At 47.7% G+C, this 17,652-nt stretch overlaps 1 protein-coding gene across 1 annotated transcript in view; it reads left to right on the top strand.

Moving 5' to 3' along the window:
* The window catches only part of MIOX (myo-inositol oxygenase), a 49,419-nt gene that overhangs the window by 17,226 nt on the left and 14,541 nt on the right, over window positions 1-17,652 (top strand). Inside the window, exons 4-6 of the mRNA XM_044279915.1 lie at window positions 6,092-6,254; window positions 8,385-8,452; window positions 9,277-9,386. Of these exons, the coding sequence (XP_044135850.1) occupies window positions 6,092-6,254; window positions 8,385-8,452; window positions 9,277-9,386 (341 nt within the window). The remainder of the gene's footprint in view (window positions 1-6,091; window positions 6,255-8,384; window positions 8,453-9,276; window positions 9,387-17,652) is intronic.

Genomic DNA, 17,652 nt, shown 5'->3' with positions numbered 1-17,652 from the left:
CCTCGGCCTCTTCTGCTGCTGCCGCCTCGGCCTCTTCCTCCGCCTCTGGAGGAACGGTGGCACCTGCCGCCCAGCAAACAGGGGATGTACCACCAACACCACCACCACCACCTCCGTCACCAAGCGTCTCAACCATGTCACACGGCAGCGTTCAGCTCTCCATCTCACAAACATTTGAGAGAAAGCGTAAATTCCCACCTAGCCACCCTCGATCACTGGCCCTGAATGCCAGCATTTCTAAACTACTGGCCTATGAAATGCTGTCATTTAGGCTGGTGGACACAGACAGCTTCAAACAGCTCATGTCGCTTGCTGTCCCACAGTATGTTGTTCCCAGCCGCCACTACTTCTCCAAGAGAGCCGTGCCTTCCCTGCACAACCAAGTATCCGATAAAATCAAGTGTGCACTGCGCAACGCCATCTGTGGCAAGGTCCACCTAACCACAGATACGTGGACCAGTAAGCACGGCCAGGGACGCTATATCTCCCTAACTGCACACTGGGTAAATGTAGTGGCAGCTGGGCCCCAGGCGGAGAGCTGTTTGGCGCACGTCCTTCCGCCGCCAAGGATCGCAGGGCAACATTCTTTGCCTCCTGTTGCCACCTCCTCCTTCTCGGCTTCCTCCTCCTCTTCTTCCACCTGCTCATCCAGTCAGCCACACACCTTCACCACCAACTTCAGCACAGCCCGGGGTAAACGTCAGCAGGCCATTCTGAAACTCATATGTTTGGGGGACAGGCCCCACACCGCACAGGAGTTGTGGCGGGGTATAGAACAACAGACCGACGAGTGGTTGCTGCCGGTGAGCCTCAAGCCCGGCCTGGTGGTGTGCGATAATGGGCGAAATCTCGTTGCAGCTCTGGGACTAGCCAATTTGACGCACATCCCTTGCTTGGCGCATGTGCTGAATTTGGTGGTGCAGAAGTTCATTCACAACTACCCCGACATGTCAGAGCTGCTGCATAAAGTGCGGGCCGTCTGTTCGCGCTTCCGGCGTTCACATCCTGCTGCTGCTCGCCTGTCTGCGCTACAGCGTAACTTCGGCCTTCCCGCTCACCGCCTCATATGCGACGTGCCAACCAGGTGGAACTCCACCTTGCACATGCTGGACAGACTGTGCGAGCAGCAGCAGGCCATAGTGGAGTTTCAGCTGCAGCACGCACGGGTCAGTCGCACTACAGAACAGCACCACTTCACCACCAATGACTGGGCCTCCATGCGAGACCTGTGTGCCCTGTTGCGCTGTTTCGAGTACTCCACCAACATGGCCAGTGGCGATGACGCCGTTATCAGCGTTACAATACCACTTCTATGTCTCCTTGAGAAAACACTTAGGGCGATGATGCAAGAGGAGGTGGCCCAGGAGGAGGAGGAGGAGGAGGAGGAAGAAGAGGGGTCATTTTTAGCACTTTCAGGCCAGTCTCTTCGAAGTGACTCAGAGGGAGGTTTTTGGCAACAGCAGAGGCCAGGTACAAATGTGGCCAGACAGGGCCCACTACTGGAGGACGAGGAGGACGAGGATGAGGAGGAGGTGGAGGAGGATGAGGATGAAGCATGGTCACAGCGGGGTGGCACCCAACGCAGCTCGGGTCCATCACTGGTGCGTGGCTGGGGGGAAAGGCAGGACGATGACGATACGCCTCCCACAGAGGACAGCTTGTCCTTACCCCTGGGCAGCCTGGCACACATGAGCGACTACATGCTGCAGTGCCTGCGCAACGACAGCAGAGTTGCCCACATTTTAACCTGTGCGGACTACTGGGTTGCCACCCTGCTGGATCCACGCTACAAAGACAATGTGCCCACCTTACTTCCTGCACTGGAGCGTGATAGGAAGATGCGCGAGTACAAGCGCACGTTGGTAGACGCGCTACTGAGAGCATTCCCAAATGTCACAGGGGAACAAGTGGAAGCCCAAGGCCAAGGCAGAGGAGGAGCAAGAGGTCGCCAAGGCAGCTGTGTCAATGCCAGCTCCTTTGAGGGCAGGGTTAGCATGGCAGAGATGTGGAAAACTTTTGTCAACACGCCACAGCTAACTGCACCACCACCTGATACGCAACGTGTTAGCAGGAGGCAACATTTCACTAACATGGCTGGAACAGTACGTGTGCACACCCCTCCACGTACTGACTGATGGTTCGGCCCCATTCAACTTCTGGGTCTCTAAATTGTCCACGTGGCCAGAGCTAGCCTTTTATGCCTTGGAGGTGCTGGCCTGCCCGGCGGCCAGCGTTTTGTCTGAACGTGTATTCAGCACGGCAGGGGGCGTCATTACAGACAAACGCAGCCGCCTGTCTACAGCCAATGTGGACAAGCTGACGTTCATAAAAATGAACCAGGCATGGATCCCACAGGATCTGTCCGTCCCTTGTCCAGATTAGACATTAACTACCTCCCCTTAACCATATATTATTGGACTCCAGGGCACTTCCTCATTCAATCCTATTTTTATTTTCATTTTACCATTATATTGCGAGGCTACCCAAAGTTGAATGAACCTCTCCTGTGTCTGGGTGCCGGGGCCTAAATATATGCCAATGGACTGTTCCAATGTTGGGTGACGTGAAGCCTGATTCTCTGCTATGACATGCAGAATGATTCTCTGCTGACATGAAGCCAGATTGTCTGTTACGGGACCTCTCTCCTCTGCCTGTGTGCTGGGCCTAAATATATGCCAATGGACTGTTGCAGTGGTGGCTGACGTGAAGCCTCATTCTCTGCTATGACATGCAGACTAATTCTCTGCTGACATGAAGACATATTCTCTGTTACGGGACCTCTCTCCTCTGCCTGTGTGCTGGGCCTAAATATATGCCAATGGACTGTTGCAGTGGTGGCTGACGTGAAGCCTCATTCTCTGCTATGACATGCAGACTGATTCTCTGCTGACATGAAGCCAGATTCTCTGTTACGGGACCTCTGCCTGGGTGCTGGGCCTAAATATATGCCAATGGACTGTTCCAATGTTGGGTGACGTGAAGCCTGATTCTCTGCTATGACATGCAGAATGATTCTCTGCTGACATGAAGCCAGATTGTCTGTTACGGGACCTCTCTCCTCTGCCTGTGTGCTGGGCCTAAATATATGCCAATGGACTGTTGCAGTGGTGGCTGACGTGAAGCCTCATTCTCTGCTATGACATGCAGACTAATTCTCTGCTGACATGAAGACAGATTCTCTGTTACGGGACCTCCCTCCTCTGCCTGGGTGCTGGGCCTAAATATATGCCAATGGACTGTTGCAGTGGTGGCTGACGTGAAGCCTCATTCTCTGCTATGACATGCAGACTAATTCTCTGCTGACATGAAGACAGATTCTCTGTTACGGGACCTCTCTCCTCTGCCTGTGTGTGTGCTGGGCCTAAATATATGCCAATGGACTGTTGCAGTGGTGGCTGACGTGAAGCCTCATTCTCTGCTATGACATGCAGACTGATTCTCTGCTGACATGAAGCCAGATTCTCTGTTACGGGACCTCCCTCCTCTGCCTGGGTGCTGGGCCTAAATATATGCCAATGGACTGTTGCAGTGGTGGCTGACGTGAAGCCTCATTCTCTGCTATGACATGCAGACTAATTCTCTGCTGACATGAAGACAGATTCTCTGTTACGGGACCTCTCTCCTCTGCCTGTGTGTGTGCTGGGCCTAAATATATGCCAATGGACTGTTGCAGTGGTGGCTGACGTGAAGCCTCATTCTCTGCTATGACATGCAGACTGATTCTCTGCTGACATGAAGCCAGATTCTCTGTTACGGGACCTCCCTCCTCTGCCTGGGTGCTGGGCCTAAATATATGCCAATGGACTGTTGCAGTGGTGGCTGACGTGAAGCCTCATTCTCTGCTATGACATGCAGACTAATTCTCTGCTGACATGAAGACAGATTCTCTGTTACGGGACCTCTCTCCTCTGCCTGTGTGTGTGCTGGGCCTAAATATATGCCAATGGACTGTTGCAGTGGTGGCTGACGTGAAGCCTCATTCTCTGCTATGACATGCAGACTGATTCTCTGCTGACATGAAGCCAGATTCTCTGTTACGGGACCTCCCTCCTCTGCCTGGGTGCTGGGCCTAAATATATGCCAATGGACTGTTGCAGTGGTGGCTGACGTGAAGCCTCATTCTCTGCTATGACATGCAGACTGATTCTCTGCTGACATGAAGCCAGATTCTCTGTTACGGGACCTCCCTCCTCTGCCTGGGTGCTGGGCCTAAATATATGCCAATGGACTGTTGCAGTGGTGGCTGACGTGAAGCCTCATTCTCTGCTATGACATGCAGACTAATTCTCTGCTGACATGAAGACAGATTCTCTGTTACGGGACCTCTCTCCTCTGCCTGTGTGTGTGCTGGGCCTAAATATATGCCAATGGACTGTTGCAGTGGTGGCTGACGTGAAGCCTCATTCTCTGCTATGACATGCAGACTGATTCTCTGCTGACATGAAGCCAGATTCTCTGTTACGGGACCTCCCTCCTCTGCCTGGGTGCTGGGCCTAAATATATGCCAATGGACTGTTGCAGTGGTGGCTGACGTGAAGCCTCATTCTCTGCTATGACATGCAGACTGATTCTCTGCTGACATGAAGCCAGATTCTCTGTTACGGGACCTCTCTCCTCTGCCTGGGTGCTGGGCCTAAATTTATGAAAATGGACTCTTACAGTGGTGGGTGACGTGAAGCCAGATTCTCTGCTATGGGACCTCTCTCCAATTGATTTTGGTTAATTTTTATTTATTTAATTTTTATTTTAATTCATTTCCCTATCCACATTTGTTTGCAGGGGATTTACCTACATGTTGCTGCCTTTTGCAGCCCTCTAGCTCTTTCCTGGGCTGTTTTACAGCCTTTTTAGTGCCGAAAAGTTCGGGTCCCCATTGACTTCAATGGGGTTCGGGACGAAGTTCGGATCGGGTTCGGACGAACTTCTCGAACCCGAACATCCAGGTGTTCGCTCAACTCTACTCAACATACTTTATCCTTAGGCTCAAAGGTGCTGCAGGATTGACATCTACTGATTACATAATAAAGTATCACTAATAGAGCTATTGAATGTCTGACAGTACATTTCCATGAGATATGCACCAAGTCATACATCCTCCCAATAACCTAAATTACTTTCACAATTGGGTCACTTTTCACAGTTAAATAAAAGTAAAAGATCTGTGACTATTTTATCATGTAGGTCTTATATAACTTAAAGGGTTGCATCAGAAAAAAATGTCCACATTTTTCAAACCAGCACCTGAACCTACATACGTTTTTAATTGCACATGGCTATACAATTTTTTTTTAGTTAAGTTACTCAATAACAATAAAACGTATCTGTAAAGCGCCACCTGCTGTTTGTTCTTTTACTTTTTTCTCTGTCCACCTCGATGAGGTGGACACACCTGCTTAGTATCACCCTTCAACTGCCACCAGCCATATCTACTGTAGCTGTGACAGTTAAGGGGAAAGAGCTGTAGCAGAAAGGACACACACACACACACACGCTAGGAAGGGCACACCCTCTGAGCTACCAGCCTGAAGACAATCTAGTGGATCACTTGGAGAAATGAATGTAGAGAGCTCTAGATCCTTGTGAGGTACAGGACTGGTCTAGCTTTGTCAGAGATTGTAAAGAGGTTGTCATGTACTATATAATGTCTGATTTTGATTTTTTACATTAATCATGAGATATCCCCCTTAGGCTCCATTCAATTATGCGGAACAGGTGCGGACCCATTCATTCTCTATGGGGCTGGAAGAGATCAGAGATGCGGACAGCACACCGTGTGCTATCCGCATCTGCATTTCCGGAGCGTAGCCCGATCTTCCGCTCTGCAGCTCCGGAAAAAAAAAATAGAGCATGTCCTATTCTTGTCCGCAATGCACTACGGACGTCTGAATGGAACCTTAGAGGTAGCATTTCTTTTAAATCAAAGCCACACCCAGACAGATATTTTCCCTCCAGGTACCATTGCAGGGAAAATGTAGTATTACATATTGACCATTCAAATGATGCCTCTACAGCAGAATGTGAGTTTTAACTTCAAGGCTTATGATTTCTGTATTTTTCCCATTATAAAATGTCCCATTAACTTTCTATTCAGCATGCATGTTGGAGTTCTTGTACGCATAAAAAGATGAGTGCTATGGAGGCTCTAAGTTTGCTGGATAATCTGGTGGATGAATCTGATCCTGATGTTGACTTCCCAAACTCTTTCCATGCTTACCAAACAGCAGAGGGCATCCGCAAGGCTCACCCAGACAAAGGTAGGCGCCACAACCAGAAGAATAAAATATCAGCAGTTTACTTTAAAGAGGACCTTTCATGCGATTTTATTAAGGGAGATATACACCTGTACTTGCGGGGTACCCCCCGCTGATGCTGCCACCCCGCTTAATTTTTTAAAATATGCCTCCTACGCCCTGCCGGATTTCTCCAGCTCAGTATGCTAATACTGAGCATCGGAGCAATGAGGAGGAGACTGAGTCTTTCTCCGTGGGCGTCTCCTTCTCCTTGGCTGTAGCACTGTCCAATCGCAACGCAGAGCGTCACAGCCAGGGAGAAAAAACCTCCGCACAGCGGGGCATAGGAGGCATATTTAGAAAAATCAAGCAGGGTGGCATGAATCGCATGAAAGGTCCTCTTTAAACTCTCAGAAGCTACATATGACAAATCTAAAAGGTTACTAGAGTCTAGTGTGTAGATACTTATTTTACACCTTTGTTCCCATATGCTTTTAAGTGCTTTTGGGTGTTCTAGTTTTTCCAAATTGGCTCCACTGGACTTTAATTTGAAGTGTCAAGATAAAAAAAAAAAGCCTTTCTTTTAAAGCCCCACCATTTTGTGTATGCAGCTCCTATGCATATCTATGTAAAGAGTATGCAAGGTCTGATCCTGTATTCCTGGGTTACTTTCCTCCACCTGCCCTGCCCCTTTTCTATTATCTGTAGAAGGGGCAGCGGGAGTGGAGTATTAATTTTATCACCGCAGGGTCGCATTAGACAAAAAGTTTTTTGTACTCTGTAAGGCTACATTCATACGACTATATGTGTTTTGCAGCCCGCAAAACACTGATCCGCAAAAAGTACGGATGACGTCCTTTTGGCATCTGTATTGCATCAGGTTTTTTTTGGTGGATTCACTGTGACAATGCCTATCCTTGTCTGCAAAACGGACAATAATAGGACATGCTCTATATTTTTTGCGGGGCCATGGAACGGACATGTGATGTCCGCATTTTTTGTGGACCCAATGAAAAAAATGGGTCCACATCCTATCTGCAAAAAAAATATAATGAAACGAACAGGGGAACAAAATACGTTCGTGTGAATGTAGCCTTATCATAATCAAAACTTTTTTGGCCAATAGGAAATTATTAAATGCCATGCAAACACTGTATTGGAATTTTTGTCAAATCACAGCATGCCCTGTGTGTGTGTGTTTAAGGGCTCATGCACACGAGCGTGTGTGCCCCGTGCCGCAGATTGCAAATAGTGGTCCGCAATGCACGGGCACCGTCCATGTGCACGTTGTTTGCAGATACGGACCTGTTGACTTGAATGGGTCTGCAATATGCAAGAGACGGTCCGCACCGTCACGTGTTCGAATTTTTGCGGTGCGGAGACGCAGGCTCAAATCCCACAGAAGCACTTTGTAGTGCTTCCGATCTGTGCATCGGCACCGCTCCGTATCTTGAGGATTGCGGACCCATTCAAGTCAATGGGTCTGTATCCGCGTTACGGTGTGCATACGGCCGATGCTTGTATATTGGGGATCTGCTGTTTGCAGTCCGCAATACAGGGAAGGGGCATACGCGCTTGTGTGCATGAGCGCCAAGTAAAATATTGTGTGGATATAATGTGGTATAACAAAATAATTATTGTTAAAAAAAAACAAAAAAAAAAAAAACGCATGATTTTCCAAGCGTTTGCTACAAACCAATACAGTCCTATTAGGCTACAGTCACATGTGACTGATAAGCTTCAGATTCGCTGCCACAGATTTTCATGCAGCAAATCCGCAGTGTTGTATAGTACATCAAAGTGGATAAGATTTTCAGCATTCTCATGCACATGCTGCCTGAAGAAACTGCAGCAGAAAATCTTCGGTATTGAGGATTTGAAATCCGTGGCATGTCAATTTATACAGCAGATTTCACATTTTCCAATGGAGAAGGTGAAGTCTGCTGGTTTTAACGCAGCAAAAACCACATGTAATATGTGCAGTTTTGTTGCTGTTTTCCATGTGTTTTTTTTGCTGCGGAAGCGAAGCATAAAATGCAACAGGTTTTATTTCTACTTTTTATCACGTGTGACCCTGGCCTAAAAATTACTGTAAATGTGGAAGCACCCTACGTCCTACCTATACTCAGAGGTTAACGCATTCGCTTCTTTCAGATTGGTTCCCTTTGGTTGGCTTGTTGCATGATGTTGGAAAGATTCTGGCCCTGGAGAATGAGCCTCAGGTACGCCACGTAATCCGCAACTGATCACATCCTTTATACTGACATAGAAAAGATCATTTGTTGGCAGCATCTGCACTGGTATAAAGAGGCATCTGTAGCGCAATCTGCATGGGTGGAGGAAAGACAAGTGACCCCTAGAAAGATTGCAGTAATGAAAAAACACTCAATTAGGGTTCATGCTCCGAGCCTACTGCCTCAGTGCCCGTATTGAGGACCGTAAACAGCCAGTCCGCAATATATGGGCACTGGCAGTGTGCATTCCGTATCATGGATGCTGACCCACTGACTTGAATGCGTTCCGCATCCGCCAGATACGACCGAAAATAGCGCTTCACCTATCTTTTTACCTTGTGGGGGCACGGATCAGAAACTCTTCTGTGGGCTTCCAATCTGTGCTTCCAAACCGCAAAAGAAAAGATAAAAAATGTTCCATCTTTGGCCGTATGCTACGGATTGCGGACCCATTCAAGTGAATGGGTTCACATTCGCAAGTGGAGTGCACAGGGCCAGTGCCCATGCATAGTGTGTACACTTTGTTGTGACAATTTTAAACCTCAGTTTTGCACATTTTTAAGAAATATTGTAGTTAGGGTGGATTCACGCGGATGTTTTCATCCACGCACGGGGACAATCAGCAGCGGCGGTGCGGGGACCAGGAGCAGCCCCGGGAGCGGGGAGCCAGGTAAGTATATTTAATGTTAGGGGCCCGGGCATATGGGGGACCATTTCTAGTCTTGGATAACCCCTTTTAAGTTTAAATAATGCATATATATGACAGTGTCTGATTCTGATTTAGGGAATAACATTGATAATCCTCTTTACAGTGGGCTGTTGTTGGTGACACTTTTCCAGTTGGCTGCAAGTTTCAAAAATCCATTGTATTTAGTGACACAACATTTAAAAACAATCCAGATACAGAGCACCCAGTATACAGGTAAATCATTGCTCTATATGGGGGAGAACCACCATAAAGGAAAACGGGTTTAGTTGCCAATAGCAACCAATAATATTCCACCTTTCATTTTTCAGAGTAAGTTTAGAAAATGAAAAGATTAATCTGATTGTTTGCATATGCTATGGACAACTAAGGCTACTTTCACACTTGCGTCAGAGGATTCCGGAAGGCAGTTCCACCGCCAGAACTGCCTGCCGGATCCGGCAATCTGGACGCAGATGGATGTGGACCAGTCTGACAAATGCATTGAAATACCGGATCCATCTCTTCGGTGTCATCCGGAAAAACAGATCCGGTATTTATTTTCTTCACAGATTTAAAGGTCTGCACTAGGGATGAGCGAACTCGAACTGTATAGTTCGGGTTCGTACCGAATTTTGGGGTGTCCGTGACACGGACCCGAACCCGGACATTTTCGTAAAAGTCCGGGTTCGGGTTCGGTGTTCGTCGCTTTCTTCGCGCTTTTGTGACGCTTTCTTGGCGCTTTTTGAAAGGCTGCAAAGCAGCCAATCAACAAGCGTCATACTACTTGCCCCAAGAGGCCATCACAGCCATGCCTACTATTGGCATGGCTGTGATTGGCCAGAGCACCATGTGACCCAGCCTCTATTTAAGCTGGAGTCACATAGCGCCGCCCGTCACTCTGCTCTGATTAGCGTAGGGAGAGGTTGCGGCTGCGACAGTAGGGCGAGATTAGGCAGATTAACTCCTCCAAAGGACTTGATTAACTGATCGATCTGCAGCTGTGGATCATTGAGCTGCTGATCCTCAATTGCTCACTGTTTTTAGGCTGCACAGACCGTTTGTCAGTCTCATTTTTCTGGGGTGATCGGCGGCCATTTTGTGTCTTGTGGTGCGCCAGCACAAGCTGCGACCAAGTGCATTTAACCCTCAATGGTGTGGTTGTTTTTTGGCTAAAGCCTACATCAGGGTGAAGCTGTCACACCAAGTGCATTTAACCAGCAATAGTCTGTTCATTTTTTGGCCATATACAAAATCAGGGGCAAGCTGCGCCTGTCACCAAGTGCATTTAACCCTCAATGGTGTGGTTGTTTTTTGGCTAAAGCCTACATCAGGGTGAAGCTGTCACACCAAGTGCATTTAACCAGCAATAGTCTGTTCATTTTTTGGCCATATACAAAATCAGGGGCAAGCTGCGCCTGTCACCAAGTGCATTTAACCCTCAATGGTGTGGTTGTTTTTTGGCTAAAGCCTACATCAGGGTGAAGCTGTCACACCAAGTGCATTTAACCAGCAATAGTCTGTTCATTTTTTGGCCATATACAAAATCAGGGGCAAGCTGCGCCTGTCACCAAGTGCATTTAACCCTCAATGGTGTGGTTGTTTTTTGGCTAAAGCCTACATCAGGGTGAAGCTGTCACACCAAGTGCATTTAACCAGCAATAGTCTGTTCATTTTTTGGCCATATCCCAGTCTAATTCTGTCACTAAATCCATACCGGTCACCCAGCGCCTAAATACTAGGCCTCAAATTTATATCCAGCTAAATCTGTCCCTAGTGCTGTAGCTGGGCGAGTTATTTAGTGTCCGTTCAAGCACATTTCTTGTTCTGGGTTGAAATACAATTCCCAATTTAGCAATTTCATAATTTAGTGGTTCCTGCTATATCAGAGCTCTTTGAAATCTATCCCAAAAAGGGTATATAATATTGAAGGTGCACATAGGGTCATTCAGAGTAACTTCACACACACCCGCTACTGTGTATTTCCAAGTCTAATTCTGTCACTAAATCCATACCGGTGACCCAGCGCCTAAATACTAGGCCTCAAATTTAATTCCCTCTAAATCTCTCGTTACCCACCGCTGTACTGTTGTTGCTGGGCAAGATATTTAGTGTCCGTCAAAGCACATTTTTTGTTCTGGGTTGAAGTACAATTCCCAATTTAGCAATTTCATAATTTAGTGGTTTCTGCTATATCAGAGCTATTTGAAATCTATCCCTAAAAGGGTATATAATATTGAAGGTGCACATAGGGTCATTCAGAATAACTTCACACACACGCTTCTGTGCATTTCCAAGTCTAATTCTGTCACTAAATCCATACCGGTGACCCAGCGCCTAAATACTAGGCCTCAAATTTAAATCCCTCTAAATCTCTCGTTACCCACCGCTGTACTGTTGTTGCTGGGCAAGATATTTAGTGTCCGTCAAAGCACATTTTTTGTTCTGGGTTGAAGTACAATTCCCAATTTAGCAATTTCATAATTTAGTGGTTTCTGCTATATCAGAGCTATTTGAAATCTATCCCTAAAAGGGTATATAATATTGAAGGTGCACATAGGGTCATTCAGAATAACTTCACACACACCCGCTACTGTGTATTTCCAAGTCTAATTCTGTCACTAAACCCATACCTGTCACCCAGCGCCTAAATACTAGGCCTCAAATTTAAATCCCTCTAAATCTCTCGTTACCGTTGTCCTGTTGTAGCTGGGAAAGTTATTTAGTGCCCGTCAAAGCACATTTTTTGTTCTGGGTTGAAGTACAATTCCCAATTTAGCAATTTCATAATTTAGTGGTTCCTGCTATATCAGAGCTATTTGAAATCTATCCCAAAAAGGGTATATAATATTGAAGGTGCACATAGGGTCATTCAGAATAACTTCACACACACGCTTCTGTGCATTTCCAAGTCTAATTCTGTCACTAAATCCATACCGGTGACCCAGCGCCTAAATACTAGGCCTCAAATTTAATTCCCTCTAAATCTCTCGTTACCCACCGCTGTACTGTTGTTGCTGGGCAAGATATTTAGTGTCCGTCAAAGCACATTTTTTGTTCTGGGTTGAAGTACAATTCCCAATTTAGCAATTTCATAATTTAGTGGTTTCTGCTATATCAGAGCTATTTGAAATCTATCCCTAAAAGGGTATATAATATTGAAGGTGCACATAGGGTCATTCAGAATAACTTCACACACACCCGCTACTGTGTATTTCCAAGTCTAATTCTGTCACTAAATCCATACCGGTGACCCAGCGCCTAAATACTAGGCCTCAAATTTAATTCCCTCTAAATCTCTCGTTACCCACCGGTGTACTGTTGTTGCTGGGCAAGATATTTAGTGTCCGTCAAAGCACATTTTTTGTTCTGGGTTGAAGTACAATTCCCAATTTAGCAATTTCATAATTTAGTGGTTTCTGCTATATCAGAGCTATTTGAAATCTATCCCTAAAAGGGTATATAATATTGAAGGTGCACATAGGGTCATTCAGAATAACTTCACACACACGCTTCTGTGCATTTCCAAGTCTAATTCTGTCACTAAATCCATACCGGTGACCCAGCGCCTAAATACTAGGCCTCAAATTTAAATCCCTCTAAATCTCTCGTTACCCACCGCTGTACTGTTGTTGCTGGGCAAGATATTTAGTGTCCGTCAAAGCACATTTTTTGTTCTGGGTTGAAGTACAATTCCCAATTTAGCAATTTCATAATTTAGTGGTTTCTGCTATATCAGAGCTATTTGAAATCTATCCCTAAAAGGGTATATAATATTGAAGGTGCACATAGGGTCATTCAGAATAACTTCACACACACGCTTCTGTGCATTTCCAAGTCTAATTCTGTCACTAAATCCATACCGGTGACCCAGCGCCTAAATACTAGGCCTCAAATTTAAATCCCTCTAAATCTCTCGTTACCCACCGCTGTACTGTTGTTGCTGGGCAAGATATTTAGTGTCCGTCAAAGCACATTTTTTGTTCTGGGTTGAAGTACAATTCCCAATTTAGCAATTTCATAATTTAGTGGTTTCTGCTATATCAGAGCTATTTGAAATCTATCCCTAAAAGGGTATATAATATTGAAGGTGCACATAGGGTCATTCAGAATAACTTCACACACACGCTTCTGTGCATTTCCAAGTCTAATTCTGTCACTAAATCCATACCGGTGACCCAGCGCCTAAATACTAGGCCTCAAATTTAAATCCCTCTAAATCTCTCGTTACCCACCGCTGTACTGTTGTTGCTGGGCAAGATATTTAGTGTCCGTCAAAGCACATTTTTTGTTCTGGGTTGAAGTACAATTCCCAATTTAGCAATTTCATAATTTAGTGGTTCCTGCTATATCAGAGCTATTTGAAATCTATCCCAAAAAGGGTATATAATATTGAAGGTGCACATTGGGTCATTCAGAATAACTTCACACACACCCGCTACTGTGTATTTTCAAGTCTAATTCTGTCACTAAACCCATACCTGTCACCCAGCGCCTAAATACTAGGCCTCAAATTTAAATCCCTCTAAATCTCTCGTTACCCACCGCTGTACTGTTGTTGCTGGGCAAGATATTTAGTGTCCGTCAAAGCACATTTTTTGTTCTGGGTTGAAGTACAATTCCCAATTTAGCAATTTCATAATTTAGTGGTTTCTGCTATATCAGAGCTATTTGAAATCTATCCCTAAAAGGGTATATAATATTGAAGGTGCACATAGGGTCATTCAGAATAACTTCACACACACGCTTCTGTGCATTTCCAAGTCTAATTCTGTCACTAAATCCATACCGGTGACCCAGCGCCTAAATACTAGGCCTCAAATTTAAATCCCTCTAAATCTCTCGTTACCCACCGCTGTACTGTTGTTGCTGGGCAAGATATTTAGTGTCCGTCAAAGCACATTTTTTGTTCTGGGTTGAAGTACAATTCCCAATTTAGCAATTTCATAATTTAGTGGTTTCTGCTATATCAGAGCTATTTGAAATCTATCCCTAAAAGGGTATATAATATTGAAGGTGCACATAGGGTCATTCAGAATAACTTCACACACACGCTTCTGTGCATTTCCAAGTCTAATTCTGTCACTAAATCCATACCGGTCACCCAGCGCCTAAATACTAGGCCTCAAATTTATATCCCGCTGAATTTGAATACAATACATTGGGCCAAATAATATATTTGTTGTTGTGGTGAACCATAACAATGAGAAAAACATCTAGTAAGGGACGCGGACGTGGACATGGTCGTGGTGGTGTTAGTGGACCCTCTGGTGCTGGGAGAGGACGTGGCCGTTCTGCCACATCCACACGTCCTAGTGTACCAACTACCTCAGGTCCCAGTAGCCGCCAGAATTTACAGCGATATATGGTGGGGCCCAATGCCGTTCTAAGGATGGTAAGGCCTGAGCAGGTACAGGCATTAGTCAATTGGGTGGCCGACAGTGGATCCAGCACGTTCACATTATCTCCCACCCAGTCTTCTGCAGAAAGCGCACAGATGGCGCCTGAAAACCAACCCCATCAGTCTGTCACATCACCCCCATGCATACCAGGGAAACTGTCTCAGCCTCAAGTTATGCAGCAGTCTCTTATGCTGTTTGAAGACTCCGCTGGCAGGGTTTCCCAAGGGCATCCACCTAGCCCTTCCCCAGCGGTGAAAGACATAGAATGCACTGACGCACAACCACTTATGTTTCCTGATGATGAGGACATGGGAATACCACCTCAGCATGTCTCTGATGATGACGAAACACAGGTGCCAACTGCTGCGTCTTTCTGCAGTGTGCAGACTGAACAGGAGGTCAGGGATCAAGACTGGGTGGAAGACGATGCAGGGGACGATGAGGTCCTAGACCCCACATGGAATGAAGGTCGTGCCACTGACTTTCACAGTTCGGAGGAAGAGGCAGTGGTGAGACCGAGCCAACAGCGTAGCAAAAGAGGGAGCAGTGGGCAAAAGCAGAACACCCGCCGCCAAGAGACTCCGCCTGCTACTGACCGCCGCCATCTGGGACCGAGCACCCCAAAGGCAGCTTCAAGGAGTTCCCTGGCATGGCACTTCTTCAAACAATGTGCTGACGACAAGACCCGAGTGGTTTGCACGCTGTGCCATCAGAGCCTGAAGCGAGGCATTAACGTTCTGAACCTGAGCACAACCTGCATGACCAGGCACCTGCATGCAAAGCATGAACTGCAGTGGAGTAAACACCTTAAAACCAAGGAAGTCACTCAGGCTCCCCCTGCTACCTCTTCTGCTGCTGCCGCCTCGGCCTATTCTGCTGCTGCCGCCTCGGCCTCTTCCTCCGCCTCTGGAGGAACGTTGGCACCTGCCGCCCAGCAAACAGGGGATGTACCACCAACACCACCACCACCACCTCCGTCACCAAGCGTCTCAACCATGTCACACGCCAGCGTTCAGCTCTCCATCTCACAAACATTTGATAGAAAGCGTAAATTCCCACCTAGCCACCCTCGATCCCTGGCCCTGAATGCCAGCATTTCTAAACTACTGGCCTATGAAATGCTGTCATTTAGGCTGGTGGACACAGACAGCTTCAAACAGCTCATGTCGCTTGCTGTCCCACAGTATGTTGTTCCCAGCCGGCACTACTTCTCCAAGAGAGCCGTGCCTTCCCTGCACAACCAAGTATCCGATAAAATCAAGTGTGCACTGCGCAACGCCATCTGTAGCAAGGTCCACCTAACCACAGATACGTGGACCAGTAAGCACGGCCAGGGACGCTATATCTCCCTAACTGCACACTGGGTAAATGTAGTGGCAGCTGGGCCCCAGGCGGAGAGCTGTTTGGCGCACGTCCTGCCGCCGCCAAGGATCGCAGGGCAACATTCTTTGCCTCCTGTTGCCACCTCCTCCTTCTCGGCTTCCTCCTCCTCTTCTTCCACCTGCTCATCCAGTCAGCCACACACCTTCACCACCAACTTCAGCACAGCCCGGGGTAAACGTCAGCAGGCCATTCTGAAACTCATATGTTTGGGGGACAGGCCCCACACCGCACAGGAGTTGTGGCGGGGTATTGAACAACAGACCGACGAGTGGTTGCTGCCGGTGAGCCTCAAGCCCGGCCTGGTGGTGTGTGATAATGGGCGAAATCTCGTTGCAGCTCTGGGACTAGCCAATTTGACGCACATCCCTTGCTTGGCGCATGTGCTGAATTTGGTGGTGCAGAAGTTCATTCACAACTACCCCGACATGTCAGAGCTGCTGCATAAAGTGCGGGCCGTCTGTTCGCGCTTCCGGCGTTCACATCCTGCCGCTGCTCGCCTGTCTGCGCTACAGCGTAACTTCGGCCTTCCCGCTCACCGCCTCATATGCGACGTGCCCACCAGGTGGAACTCCACCTTGCACATGCTGGACAGACTGTGCGAGCAGCAGCAGGCCATAGTGGAGTTTCAGCTGCAGCACGCACGGGTCAGTCGCACTACAGAACAGCACCACTTCACCACCAATGACTGGGCCTCCATGCGAGACCTGTGTGCCCTGTTGCGCTGTTTCGAGTACTCCACCAACATGGCCAGTGGCGATGACACCGTTATCAGCGTTACAATACCACTTCTATGTCTCCTTGAGAAAACACTTAGGGCGATGATGGAACAGGAGGTGGCCCAGGAGGAGGAGGAGGAGGATGAGGAAGAGGGGTCATTTTTAGCACTTTCAGGCCAGTCTCTTCGAAGTGACTCAGAGGGAGGTTTTTTGCAACAGCAGAGGCCAGGTACAAATGTGGCCAGCCAGGGCCCACTACTGGAGGACGAGGAGGACGAGGATGAGGAGGAGGTGGAGGAGGATGAGGATGAAGCATGGTCACAGCGGGGTGGCACCCAACGCAGCTCGGGTCCATCACTGGTGCGTGGCTGGGGGGAAAGGCAGGACGATGACGATACGCCTCCCACAGAGGACAGCTTGTCCTTACCCCTGGGCAGCCTGGCACACATGAGCGACTACATGCTGCAGTGCCTGCGCAACGACAGCAGAGTTGCCCACATTTTAACCTGTGCGGACTACTGGGTTGCCACCCTGCTGGATCCACGCTACAAAGACAATGTGCCCACCTTACTTCCTGCACTGGAGCGTGATAGGAAGATGCGCGAGTACAAGCGCACGTTGGTAGACGCGCTACTGAGAGCATTCCCAAATGTCACAGGGGAACAAGTGGAAGCCCAAGGCCAAGGCAGAGGAGGAGCAAGAGGTCGCCAAGGCAGCTGTGTCACGGCCAGCTCCTCTGAGGGCAGGGTTAGCATGGCAGAGATGTGGAAAACTTTTGTCAACACGCCACAGCTAACTGCACCACCACCTGATACGCAACGTGTTAGCAGGAGGCAACATTTCACTAACATGGTGGAACAGTACGTGTGCACACCCCTCCACGTACTGACTGATGGTTCGGCCCCATTCAACTTCTGGGTCTCTAAATTGTCCACGTGGCCAGAGCTAGCCTTTTATGCCTTGGAGGTGCTGGCCTGCCCGGCAGCCAGCGTTTTGTCTGAA

This window comes from Bufo gargarizans, chromosome 2 (genome assembly GCF_014858855.1).
Source record: "Bufo gargarizans isolate SCDJY-AF-19 chromosome 2, ASM1485885v1, whole genome shotgun sequence".
Lineage (NCBI taxonomy): Eukaryota > Metazoa > Chordata > Amphibia > Anura > Bufonidae > Bufo > Bufo gargarizans.
The sequence above is the reverse complement of the archived record's forward strand: the minus strand, read 5'-3'. Positions and strand labels throughout refer to the sequence as shown.